The following is a 13,083-nucleotide window of genomic DNA, read 5'->3' as shown; positions in this document are numbered from 1 at the left end:
TGAAGCTACCACTAGATGGCAGTCGTCTACCATTAATGAGCTGTGCACGACTTTAGTAACATGTATCCGGTAGTATCACCTCCACGGCTCACATTCTATTCCATGTAATTCCATCATGCTACCACAAGGTGGCGCAGTGACTTCTGCAAACTCCGCACTTTCCTTCTCTTCAGAAACCCGCCCCCTCTAGATGACACTCCCCTGAATTTCCTTATTTGATATATGACGTCACAGATTTCCTCCCCCTTCGTACACGTATTTTTAATCTCCTCCCTTTCAATGACGTCACTGTCCCGTCAGTCGGCGGCGACATGCCCGCTCCGGGCACGGTGTTGCGGGCCATTCTCTCCCGTTGGAGATCGTACAAATATCGTTTTGTCCCCTGGGTGGCGCTGAACCTGACTCGTAACCGCAGGTCTGGTATATTGCACTGCCGGGTGTATGGGGTGCACTTACTTAATACCATGGGACCCGCATCACACGGAGGAGTTATTTATGGTACTAGAGACTGCCAGACTGGCGGCACTTAGCTGGCACCTGCACCTGCTTCAGTTGGTAAAACAGGGCCTGGAGTCCGCAAATACTAGTGCCCACTACTAGGTGGCACCAGACTTCCAGCCTCTTGTCATTGAGCGGTTTACATGTAATTTTACCCAGCTGACACTAGATGGCGCCGGTGTATCATAATGCGACTTACATGTGATTGCAAGAAGCGGCCACCAGATGGCAGCCGTGTATAGTTTATGAAGCACATTTATTTCTGTGGCATGTAAATGCACAAACCTACCGCTAGAGAGCAGCAGTACATGTCATTCCGCACAGCGACCACTAGATGGCAGCCCTGTAGCACTTATTCACACGACAGGGGGTAGGGGTATAACATAGAGAGCAGCAGTACATGTCATTCTATACAGTGACCACTAGATGTCAGACTTTACATGTCATTCTATACAGTGGCCACTAGATGTCAGACTTTACATGTCATTCTATACAGTGGCCACTAGATGTCAGACTTTACATGTCATTCTATACAGTGGCCACTAAATGGTGAGAACTGCGGCAGATTTGCTTATTTTCTGTCTATGAATTAATAGTTGAAGCGTATAAATCCTTGTGAATGAAGAACGTGTCCTCTTTGTACCGTGGTGTGCCGCTCCGCCGGCCCCAGAATGAAATTCTGACCAAAAGTAAGCAACGAGCAGGAATAGAAACATGGCTGTTGTCCTCAAGGGGTTAATAATTCGGCTCGTTACTATTTGCCCTTTTTCCTCGCAGGACGTTGCGCTGCGTGTCGGCCGGATGCGGTGATAAGGTCGTGGCGGATGATGACGTCTGCTCCGCGCTCGTCACTTTCTTCCAGGTTCTATTCACATTGGATATAAATAATCAGAGGGATCTGCTGTCCCTGCTGCCCCCCACCACCCGCGCCAAGTACCCTGCCCCCGATGCCAGCCATCAGCGGCACAAACCACATCACACGCTCCACTCTGAAGACGCAACCAACAACTGTCTGGGATTTTGCATTGATCGGCGGCGCAGCTCTATGGAAACGGCAGGAACCGGAGTGTTTGTCTCCAAAGGGCTCGTGCCTAAAGGAGCCGTAGTGTCAATGTATCCAGGTAATGTCCGAAATATTCTGTATTATATTCAGAGCTGCACTCACTATTCTGCTGGTGCAGTCACTGTGTACATACATTACATTACTGATCCTGCGTTACCTCTTGTATTATACCCCAGAGCTGCACTCACTATTCTGCTGGTGCAGTCACTGTGTACATACATTACATTACTGATCCTGCGTTACCTCTTGTATTATACTCCAGAGCTGCACTCACTATTCTGCTGGTGCAGTCACTGTGTACATACATTACATTACTGATCCTGCGTTACCTCTTGTATTATACCCCAGAGCTGCACTCACTATTCTGCTGGTGCAGTCACTGTGTACATACATTACATTACTGATCCTGAGTTACATCCTGTATTATACTCCAGAGCTGCACTCACTATTCTGCTGCTGCAGTCACTGTATACATACATTATATTACTGATCCTGAGTTACCTCCTGTATTATACTCCAGAGCTGCACTCACTATTCTGCTGGTGGAGTCACTGTGTACATACATTACATTACTGATCCTGAGTTATCTCCTGTATTATAGTCCATAGCTGCACTCACTATTCTGCTGGTGCAGTCACTGTGTATATACATTACTGATCCTGAGTTACCTCCTGTATTATACTCCAGAGCTTCACTCACTGTTCTGCTGGTGCAGTCACTGTGTACATACATTACATTACTGATCCTGAGTTACCTCCTGTATTATACTCCAGAGCTGCACTCACTATTCTGCTGGTGCAGTCACTGTGTCACTTCCCTCAGCAGCTCTTCCTTCACTCTGTAGCAGTCTGTCTTAGCCACAGATAGCTGCCACATTTTGCTGTCACTTCCCTCAGCAGCTCTTCCTTCCCTCAGGAGCAGTCTCTGTCCTGGCAGTACAGCATCGCCTCTCCCCATGTCGGTCACCTCCCTGCGCTGGCTCTCTTCTTCACACTCAGGTATCAGTTTGCAGACTCTTCTGTGGCCTTTTCTCGCCCCCTCTGTGGTGGTAATCCTCGCACTTTTTCAGTAATGGTGGTACTCTCATGCAGGTGTGTCTGCCTTTTTTAATGTGTGGATGTAATAAGTCATTTTTCAGAATTGTGGAAAGTAAAAGCTAAAGTGACAGCAGTTGTGGTTTCTTCCCATGATCCGGTATTTGCCTATCTTTGACCTCACGTGGTTGCTCTTGGGTTACGATCCTGCCTTTGATGTCGCCTTCTTCCTTCTTCTCTTGCAGGTGCCGTCTACCAGAATTACGAGCCCATCTTTTTTCAATCCATCGGAAATCCATTTATTTTCAGATGCATCGATGGGATCCTCATTGATGGGAACGACAAGGGAATCTCGAAGTCCGTGTACAGGTGAGAGGCGCGGTCACTGCCGCTCTACAGGACGTCGACGCCTCGGGGCAGATTTATTTACTTGCATTTTTTTGCAACGTGTTGTGGGGTTTCTGTTCTACATCCTTTATGTATCAGTGTACACAGCAGAAGGAGTTAACGGGGATCTGTCAGCGAGCGCCTTCTCTGAACTGTCATGCTGATCTCGCTTATGGCGGCACAGAGTATTGTTCATCTGGTCACAAAATCAGCATTGAAGATAGTATCACCAGTCACATCACTGGGACCAGATAGAGGACACTATACAAAGAGCAATATTACCGCCATACAGTGACCATATAGTGGTGCATGTCACTTACACGATCTGCTCTTATTAGTTATTGCAGTCAAGTCCTGTGACGTCTGCTCTGAGTAAAGTTTTCTGTCTTTTCCTTCCAGCCCAGACCACTATGAACATTTCTCCTCGTATCAATTTTGTCTGCAGAGTTTCTCGCACAAATATCTTCCAGTTCCTCAATTCATTATGCCCCAATAGATAATATTGCTCGTTTCCCCAGACAAATCTTGTGCTGCCCTCGCCCAGATAAGGGCACTGAGACCTCTTCTTGGGGGTGTAGTCTGCAGCCTGGCACAGATGGAGCAACGGGGGGGGGGGGGGGTCATCACCGTGCCGCAGGAGCCAGGACGGGGAGGTTCTGTATGGTCCAAGGTTTTTGGAGGAGGAAGGTTTAAAGGGGTTATCCGGCTTATTTTGACTTTTTTTTTTATTTCCCTATTGGGCTACATTGGGGCAGGTAAGTAGATAGAGACCACTTACCTGCCCTGCTGTCAGCCCCTCTCCCCCGGCTCAGAGCGGTCATGTGACCGCTCCTGCCGCGATTTTGCTGCTTCCAGTCATTTCATGTCAACATGGGCAGGGCCATGTTTACATGCAAATCTGGGAACAGCATGTCGCCTCCCTGCTGTGCGGCTACACTGCGTGGAATCCCCGCCCCCCCTTACCTGCACCCTCCCACATATTCCCCCGCACCCCGTACTCTCCCCACAACCTCCCCCTGCACTGCTGTGGGACCCGTGAGCAGGGGGAGGGGCCTGGCGGCAGCTGCCATGGTGTCACCTCCAGCACCGGGCCCCTGCTCAGGATCGCACATTCAAATGTATCAGCATCACAGATCACAGATGCCGGTACATTTGAAGGCACTGATGAGAGGGAGCGCAGCGCTGCTTCTCATCACTACTCGTGCAGTCTGTGTTCCGCTCCATGCCAGCCCCGCGGCTGCCCACATTGGAGTGTGTCAGTGTCTGCCCGCACTGCAGCATCAGCAGCTTCTCACACTGCAGTGCGGGCAGCCGCGGGGATGATGAGCGCTGCTGTCAGGAGGATAGATGAGATCATTACCTACTGTGACTATCTCCTGCTCTCCTGACGTCAGCGCTGTCACTGACTTCTATGCCCGCCGCATTCTCACATCGTCTCGCGGGCGGCCCAAGACTGTCACTAGCGGTGACGTCACGGGCTCCCGCGATTCTTCACTGAGAAGGCGGCGTGCATAGAAGTCAGTGAAAGCGCTGACGTCAGGAGATCGTCACAGCAGGTAATGATCTCATCTAACCTCTTGACAGCAGCGCTCATCATCCCCTGCAGTGACCTGGGCTGATGTATTGATGTTAGCTCAGGTCAATGCAGCTCTCCCAGCCAATGGGGAACATTCTGTTCTTCATTGACCGGGACAGTGACTATGGTATGGATCATTGTGGGACCCCCTTAATGGATTACGTCGGACCCGGATTTGATTGTTCTTTTTAATAAATTGGTGAAAGAGGGAATATTTTGGGGAGTGTTTTTTTTTTTTTCTTTTCAAATAAAACTTTTTTTGTTTTCAATTTTTTTTTTTTTTTTATTTATTTCTGACTGGGTTGGTGATGTCAGGTATCTGATAGACGCTTGACATCACTAACCCCAGGGCCTGATGCCACGTGACATTACACATCTGGCATCAGCCCCATATATTACCGCGTTTGCCACCGCACCCGGGTAACGGGATGAGTTGAGGCAAAGCGCCAGGATTGGCACATCTAATGGATGCGCCACTTCTGGGGTGGTTGTAGCCTGCTATTTTTAGGCTGAGGAGTGTCCAATAACAGTGGACCTCCCTAGTCTGAGAATACCAGACCACAGCTGTCTGCTTTACCTTGGCTGGTGATCCAATTTGGGGGGACCCGATGTTTTTTTTGTTTTAAATTGTTTATTTAATTTAAAATAACAGCGTGGGGTGCCCTCTGTTTTGGATTACCAGCCAAGGTGAAGCTGCCAGCTGTGGTCTGCAGGCTGCAGCCGTCTGCTTTACCCTAGCTGGCTACAAAAGAGAGGGGGAACCCCACATCCCTTTTTTTTTAATTATTTATTTATTTTTTGGCTAAATACAAGACTAAGCACCCTTTAGTGCCACATGAAAGTCACTAAAGGGTGCCAGTTTAGAATATGCAGGGAGGTGGGACATTATATAGGTCTTTCTCATCTATCTCTCTATCTATCCCTCCATTCATTCATCCCTTTATCTCTCGGTCTCTATATCTATCTGTCCATCTCTATATCTACTCATCTATTTATCTTTCTTGCTGCTTCCGTTTTTTGCGGTCCGCAAAAAAAACGGAAGGTACACGGATGACACACGGACCGTGTACGGAACGGATGTCACACGGATGCCACACGGATGCATCCGTGAAAAAAACTGACCGTTTTTTGAGGACCGTAAAAACGGAACGGTCATGTGAATGTAGCCTACATGTGTTCCCTATGGGGGTAGGCGTCGGTACAGAACGATGGTGGGGGGGGGTCGGTGCAGAACGATGCTGAGGGGGTCGGTACAGAGCACAGTGTGTGTGTATGGGGGGAGGGTTGCAGAGCCTGATGTGTGTGTATGGGGGGAGGGTTGCAGAGCCTGATGTGTGTGTGTGTGTGTGTGTGTGTGTGGTGCATAGCCCGATGTGTGGGGGGGGCAGACCCCAATGTGTGTGTGTGGGCTGTTATTTCCAATGCTGTAGTGATGAGAGGTCAGGTGCTGGGGCAGAATACTGAGAGGGAATGTGTGTGCAGGGGGCGGGCAGGGGGCGGGGCTGGCAGAGGGAGGGGCTGGCAGGGGGCGGGGCTGGACACTGAGGCCGGGCAGTGCCAGCTGTGACTGGGAGGTTTAGCACAGGAAGTTATGTTTTCTGGAGCTGAAGGTAAACAAAGAGCTGCAGAGAATAAAGGGATAATTCAAGAGAAACAAAAGTTAGAGAACAAAAAATAATGTAGGGGTGTTTTATATGACAATACAGCACAGATTAGGCTGCTTTCACACATCAGTTTTTTGCAATCAGGCACAATACGGCGCTTTGCAGAAAAAACGCATCTTATTTGCCACCGGATGCGTTTTTTCCTCATAAACTTGCATTAGCGCCGGATTGTGCCGCAAGGCCTTGCGTTGCGTCCGTTTTTTTGCCGGATGCGGCAAATTTAGCCGATGAGGCGGCTGGATGGAACGTTGCTTGCAGCGTTTTTTGTCTGCGGTGAAAAAACGCATCGCGCCGGATTCGGCGCGATGCGGCGCGATTTACAGTGGAAGCCTATGGACGCCGGATGCGGTTTTTTTGAACTACGCATGCTCAGTATTATACCAGATCAGTCTAAAAACGGACAGGCTGCATGGAAAAACTTATGCAACGGATCAGTTTTTTTCGCGGCATCCGTTGCATAGATTTTTGAGCCGGACTGAGCCTGATACAAAAAAATGATGTGTGAAAGCAGCCTTAGCTTACCAAAATTTTTTGAGTTTGTCGGACAACTCCTTTAAAGCTGAGCGTGGATGGAAAGCCTCAGAGTGCTGCAGAGATCTTCCCCATGTGCTTGCTGCAAACTACAAGCAATATCACATTACAACAGCTTCACTTACCGCTGTTATAATGTAACACAGTGAAGGCAGAAACCGGGCCCATGTGTGCGAGGGGAGCTCCACTAGCCACCCCGTGCCTACCCACAGGCCCTGAGGACCCCTCATCTAGCCGTGGGACCCTTTAGTGATGGACGACTGCTTTTTTTACATCAGACTGATGGGGAGGAAAAAAATACATAAATCACGAGAATCTGTGTGCAGACACTGAACAAGCAGGGAAGCCGTCAGAATCAGAAATACTATGTTTTATTTTGGAGAGGGGGGGGATCAGACTTCTCTGTGATTTTTTTTTTTTTTTTTTTTTTTTTTTTTTTTTTTTTTTTTTTTTTTTTTTTTAAGCTTTAGACCGACGCCCCAATGGTTCCATGTGAACCCGGCCTAAAGGGAATGTTCAGTATTGTGAAATCCTTACATGGGCTTTTCACGTTTCAGGTCCTGCAGCAGAAGAGATCAGCTCGGACCCCTGAAGATGTGTGACTGCACCTGGCTCACCAGCGCCCCCCACAATCCACTGGCCGTGGGGCAGTACGTCAACAACTGCTCCAACGGTAATCCACCCCCGTGTCCTTATCACCCATGTAGTATTGTTAGTGATATTGATTTGCGTCTTCTTCCCGCAGAGCACGCAGCGAATGTTTCTTACCAGGAATTCGATGTCCCCGAGTCTTTCCCGGTTGAGCTGCGGCAGTACATCCCCAATATCCGCTACGCCCATGAGGTGGACGGGTCAGTACAGACATTTACATTCTCTGCAATTACATGATCAAGTCTTGGCTAGTACCGTGTGTCCACAACATGCCAAGAAAACCCAAAATCCACATGTAGTTGATGTAAACGTATTTTGGCTTTTTTGGCGCCTGAGCATTGTCTTTTCTGTCTAGGCCGCTGCGCTGTGTGGTTCTCGTCGCGCTCAGAGACATTCACTGCGGGGAGGAACTATTCTCCAACTACTTCACGCTGGTTCAGTAAGAGGCGACCACAGAAGCTTTGGTTCTTCGTGGTCGTAGACAAGTAAATCCATGGACCACTCTGTTTTGGGAAGGGGCTTTGGTTTCTTTTTACAAGATGAAGATATTTATTTTTGTTATATACATAATATTTAAGAATTTTTGAAAAATAAATAGATGTAATTAAACAATTTAAAAGTGATGAATGACAATTTGCGTAGTAGACGAGATATAATTTCAGATTTCCAGGTCCGGGAGCACGTGACAGGTCCGGGAGCACTTGGGCACCAGCGATCATAATATAGTAAGCTTCAATGTAATATTCAATAGAACGTTTGAAAGGGGAAATCCTAAAACCTGGGATTTTAGGAGAGCTGATTTCAACAAATTAAGGGAAAAGCTTAATCGTGTAGATTGGGACAATGTCCTGGTATTTGGTAATACCAAACATAAATGGGGTAAGTTTAACTACTAGAGTCTGTGTAAAAATACTTATACCCTCTGGTAATAAAATGTCCATGGAATAAAAAGAAACCACTATGGCTAAATAAGACTGTACAAAGTATAATAAAACAAAAACAAAGGGTGTTCAAAATCTTGAAGGCTGAGAATACAGAAATAGTATTTCAGGAGAATAAAGATATCAATAGGAAATGTAAAAAAAAAATCAAACTAACAAAATTAGCTACTGAAACAAAAATCGCCAAATACATTTAAATAAACCCCAACATTTTTTAGGAATACATCAGTGCCAAAAGAAAAAAAGGGATGGTATCGGCCCTATAAAAGATTATAACAGGATAAGAATAGAGAACGAAGAAAAGTCTGAGATATTGAACAGGCACTTTTCATCTGTGTTCACCAAGGAAATGACTGTTCCAGGGATCATTCAACAAGGAAAGAATTAAAGTCCACCCTGATATAACTAATTTAACACAAGAAGAAGTACACCTGAGTCTGAGTAAATTAAACACTGACAAAGCCCCCAGGCCAGATGGTATTCATCCATGGATATTGAGGGAATTGAGCTCAGTAATTGACAAACCGCTTTATCTCATCTTCTTAGACTCGCTTGTAACAGGGTTGGTGCCTCAGGATTGGAGAATGGCTGATGTGGTACCGATATTTAAGAAAGGTAAGAGGGTAGATCCAGGCAACTACCGTCCGATAAGTCTGACATCAGTGGTGTACAAGGTTTTCGAGGGCATTTTAAGAGATGACATACAACGATATATTAAAGATGATAATATAATAACTGATAACCAGCATGGATTCATGAAAGATAAGTCGTGCCTAACCAAAATGTTGGGGTTCTATGATGAGGTAAGTGCAAATCTGGATATTGGTAATGCAGCTGATTTTGATTTATTTGGACTTTCCAAAGGCATTTGATACTGTACTACATAATAGCCTTATACTGAAGCTCCAGGAGCCGCAACCATGGGAAACTAAGCAGATGGATAAGGAATTGTCTAAAAGATAGGAAACAAAGAGTCATCATAAATAGTTTGTTCTCTAATTGGGCTATAGTGAGTAGTGGGGACCACAGGGATCTGTACTGGGAGCAGTGGGGACCACAGGGATCTGCACTGGGAGCAGTGGGGGCCGCAGGGATCTGTACTGGGAGCAGTGGGGACCACAGGGATCTGTACTGGGAGCAGTGGGGACCACAGGGATCTGTACTGGGAGCAGTGGGGACCGCAGAGATCTGTGTTGGGAGCAATGGGGACCGCAGGGATCTGTGTTGGGAGCAGTGGGACCACCGGGATCTGTACTAGGGGCAGTGTCCCAGGGATCTGTGCTAGGACCAATTCTTTTTAATCTCTTTACTATCAATCCCATCCACAAGGTCATTAATACAGTGTCAGTCTTTGCTAAAGACACCAAACTATGTAGGATATTAAAAACTGACCTTGATAGTACAATATTACAAATAGATCTGGATAAGATGTCAGAATGGGCAGATACTTGGCAAATGAGATTTAATGTTGATAAATATAAAGTAATGCACCTAGGACGGAGTAATCCTATAACTGCGTATACATTAAATGGAAGTAAACTCAGGACTACAGAACAGGAGAAGGACTTGGGTATTCTCATTACAAATAAGCTGAGCAGCAGCACTCAATGTCAAGCAGCAGCTGCTAAAGCAAACAATATTTTAGGGTGTATAAAAAGAGAGATTAGATCCCGTGATCCCAACGTATTGTTACTCATCAGTTTAAAGATGTCAACTAGACTACTACAAGGAATGGAGGCCGCCCGTATGATGAGAGGTTGGAAAAGTTGGATATGTTTAGCTTAGAAAAAAGACGTCTCAGAGGAGATCTCATTTATATGTATAAATACATGTGTGGTCAATATAAAGGACGGCACATGACTTATTTCTTCCAAAGACAATACAACAATACTGCGAGTGGAAGAAAGGCAATTTCGGCAGCTAAATAAGAAATAGAAAATCACCAACAAAATGTAGGAAATAAAGTTATAAGATAATTTTATTGAACAATTTAAATTTAATTATCCAAAAATACATCATATGTAAAATCAGCGAGGAGGATAAACAACTCCTGGACGAGGAACTGTTCATGGTGGCAGTAATCGAGGGGAAGGGATAGTCTGTTTGCCTCCCCATAAAAATTCTGAAAGACAATGAGGCATGCCGATAAGGTGGCGCACCGACACAGATTCGCACCATTGATTTTTGTCGCCCTTCGCCATCATAACACTACTCCCAGCAGTAATCCCACACACACAAGGTGACATCACATTACTGAGTGCACGCATGGATCTAGACAGGGGGACGTGTCACCCCTCTCACCATGCAAGTGCAAAAGGGTCACCAAGCGAGCCAGAGAAAGCCATACTGGGTGCGCCAATACTAAGCATAGCCATATTAGATACTAACAGAGGTGTGTTCTGTCTTGCAGGTTGGGGATATAGGGGAATCTTAAGGGGGCTTTACACGCTGCGACATCGCTAATGCGGAGTCGTTGGGGTCACGGAATTTGTGACGCACATCCGGCCGCATTAGCGATGCCGTTGCGTGTGACACCGATAAGCGATTTTGCGTTGTTTCAAAAACGTGCAAAATCGCTAATCGGCGACATGGGGGTCCATTCTTAAAAATCGTTACTGCAGCAGTAATGAAGTTGTTCCTCGTTCCTGCGGCAGCACACATCGCTGCGTGTGACACCGCAGGAACGAGGAAGCTCCCCTTACCTGCCTCCCGGCCGCTATGCAGAAGGAAGGAGGTGGGCGGGATGTTATGTCCCGCTCATCTCCGCCCCTCCGCTGCTATTGGGCGGCGGTTCAGTGACACTTCAGTGACGTCGCTGTGACGCCGCACGGACCACCCCCTTAGAAAGGAGGCGGTTCGCCGGTCACAGCGACGTCGCCGAACAGGTAAGTATGTGTGACGGGTCTGGGCGATGTTGTGCGGCACGGGCAGCGATTTGCCCGTGTCGCGCAACAGATGGGGGCGGGTACCCACGCTAGCGATATCGGGACCGATATCGCAGTGTGTAAAGCGGCCTTTAGTGTGGAGGTGACAAGGCGTCAAGAAGAGAAGTCACACAAAAGACCGATTAAAAATAAATTAACAAATACAATCAAAGTAAAAAATATAAAACCAACTTTACAATAGTTTATAAAAAGGTAGAGAAACTTAGGCTCTCACTGAGGCCCGGTGGTGTAAGAGACCCGAGGGCGACCATTATCTGGCTTCACCTTGTGCCAGAAGTTTTTTTTTTAAGATTTCCCCCTCTGAATCCCCCATGTAGGAGGTCGAACCCTGGGACCCTGAGGGATCTGGGGTCACATTGATGGAAAGACCTGAAATGGCGTGGCAAGGTTTGAGAGGGATCCAGGATGGACTTATCTGCACAAATATCTCTAACGTGTTCACGCGTCCTTACATGTAACTCACGAGAAGTGAGACCCACGTAAACTAAGGGGCAGCTGCACGTAGCGTAATAGATGACGTGTAGCTCCACATGGGATATATTGCGTGTGCTCAGTGATGTGGGGTCACCTTCTGTGCCTGGGATTACTGCTGTGAGCGCGCACGCGCGCATGTCCGGAACCCTATATGGACACAGTACCTTCCGGACGCATGCGTTGATTTAGTCCCGGTCACATGACTGGCCAACAAGACCTTTCCAAAGGTCCTGGACTGTATTTGCGGTTATTTCTGGGTGTGCACACAGGTCCAGCATCCTATATGGATGTTACACATGCCAGACACATGTGCACAGCAAGGAGGCGAAGCTCCAGTTCCGGTCACATCGGGTACCAGAACCTTTTTAAAAGATCCTAGAAGATACATTGAGGGTAGTCTTTTCCATGAAGAAGCGGGTATACCACCTGCAAAATGATCGACGAGATCCTTTATCCACCCTGTGACTATACCGCACCCATTATCGTGATTGGCAATTACTATTGTGCACTTACTATTTGATGTTCCCTACCCTCTATTTTCATCTGGACTCTTCCCTATTTATATGCTCACTTCTCCCCAATATACTTGTGGGGGGGGGGGGGGTGTCTTGACTTGGTGCGGTATAGGTATTTGCTTTGTATAACCTTCCATGCATTTAGATTATCATTATTGCATTTGCAATTTTTGGAGATCACTAATAAAGTATATTATTGTTGCACAATCAAACTCCGCAATGAAACATAAAAGGTCAATACCAACAAATAAGATAAGATATAATTAAAAAATATATATAATAATGAGAAGTGTGTCTCCATCCGTTCTTTTCTCCCTCCATCTCCTCTTCTTTGATCTCCTTGGCATTTTACATTAACTCTTCTCAAATGTCCACTCCCTTGTATACTATTCAAAGATGTGCACACTCGCATGGAGTTCAGATGCCTGATCTGTCTACACCAGCCATCAATTACTGCACTGCGCTCATGCATAGGACGTCAACGGGTTACATTCTATACAGCATGCATGTAGTGCCATGATGGCGAAGGGCGACTGAAATCAATGGCGCGAATATCTGTGTCCGTGTGCTGCCTGGTAAGTGTGTCTTATTATTTGCCTCCCTGTAAAAACTCTGGCGGGGTTGCGAGCAAGGCACACGACTCCTTGTACCCCTTGATAAAGCATCTAGTGAAACGTGCGTCGGGGCTGCGTGGAGGATCTCATCATGAGTAAGCTGTGCACTTTACAATTTGCACTGTCAGTTTATAGCCACTATAGAGGTTTCTTTTCTCACTTGTTGGTACACAGCATGCACTTTATGACA

General features: G+C 46.8%; 1 protein-coding gene across 1 annotated transcript; it reads left to right on the top strand.

The window, feature by feature from the left end:
- The first annotated feature begins 279 nt into the window (after positions 1-279).
- SETD9 (SET domain containing 9) lies at positions 280-8,394 on the top strand. The gene is made up of 6 exons (XM_075343748.1): positions 280-415; positions 1,276-1,619; positions 2,841-2,964; positions 7,311-7,426; positions 7,499-7,604; positions 7,760-8,394. Exons 1-6 carry the CDS (start codon positions 312-314, stop codon positions 7,845-7,847), a joined length of 882 nt encoding a protein of 293 aa, XP_075199863.1. The 5' UTR covers positions 280-311; the 3' UTR covers positions 7,848-8,394.
- The last annotated feature ends 4,689 nt before the right edge of the window (positions 8,395-13,083 follow it).

This window comes from Anomaloglossus baeobatrachus, chromosome 1 (assembly GCF_048569485.1).
Source record: "Anomaloglossus baeobatrachus isolate aAnoBae1 chromosome 1, aAnoBae1.hap1, whole genome shotgun sequence".
NCBI classification, from domain to species: domain Eukaryota; kingdom Metazoa; phylum Chordata; class Amphibia; order Anura; family Aromobatidae; genus Anomaloglossus; species Anomaloglossus baeobatrachus.
Note: the sequence above shows the minus strand (reverse complement) of the source record. Positions and strands in the feature narration are given on the sequence as shown.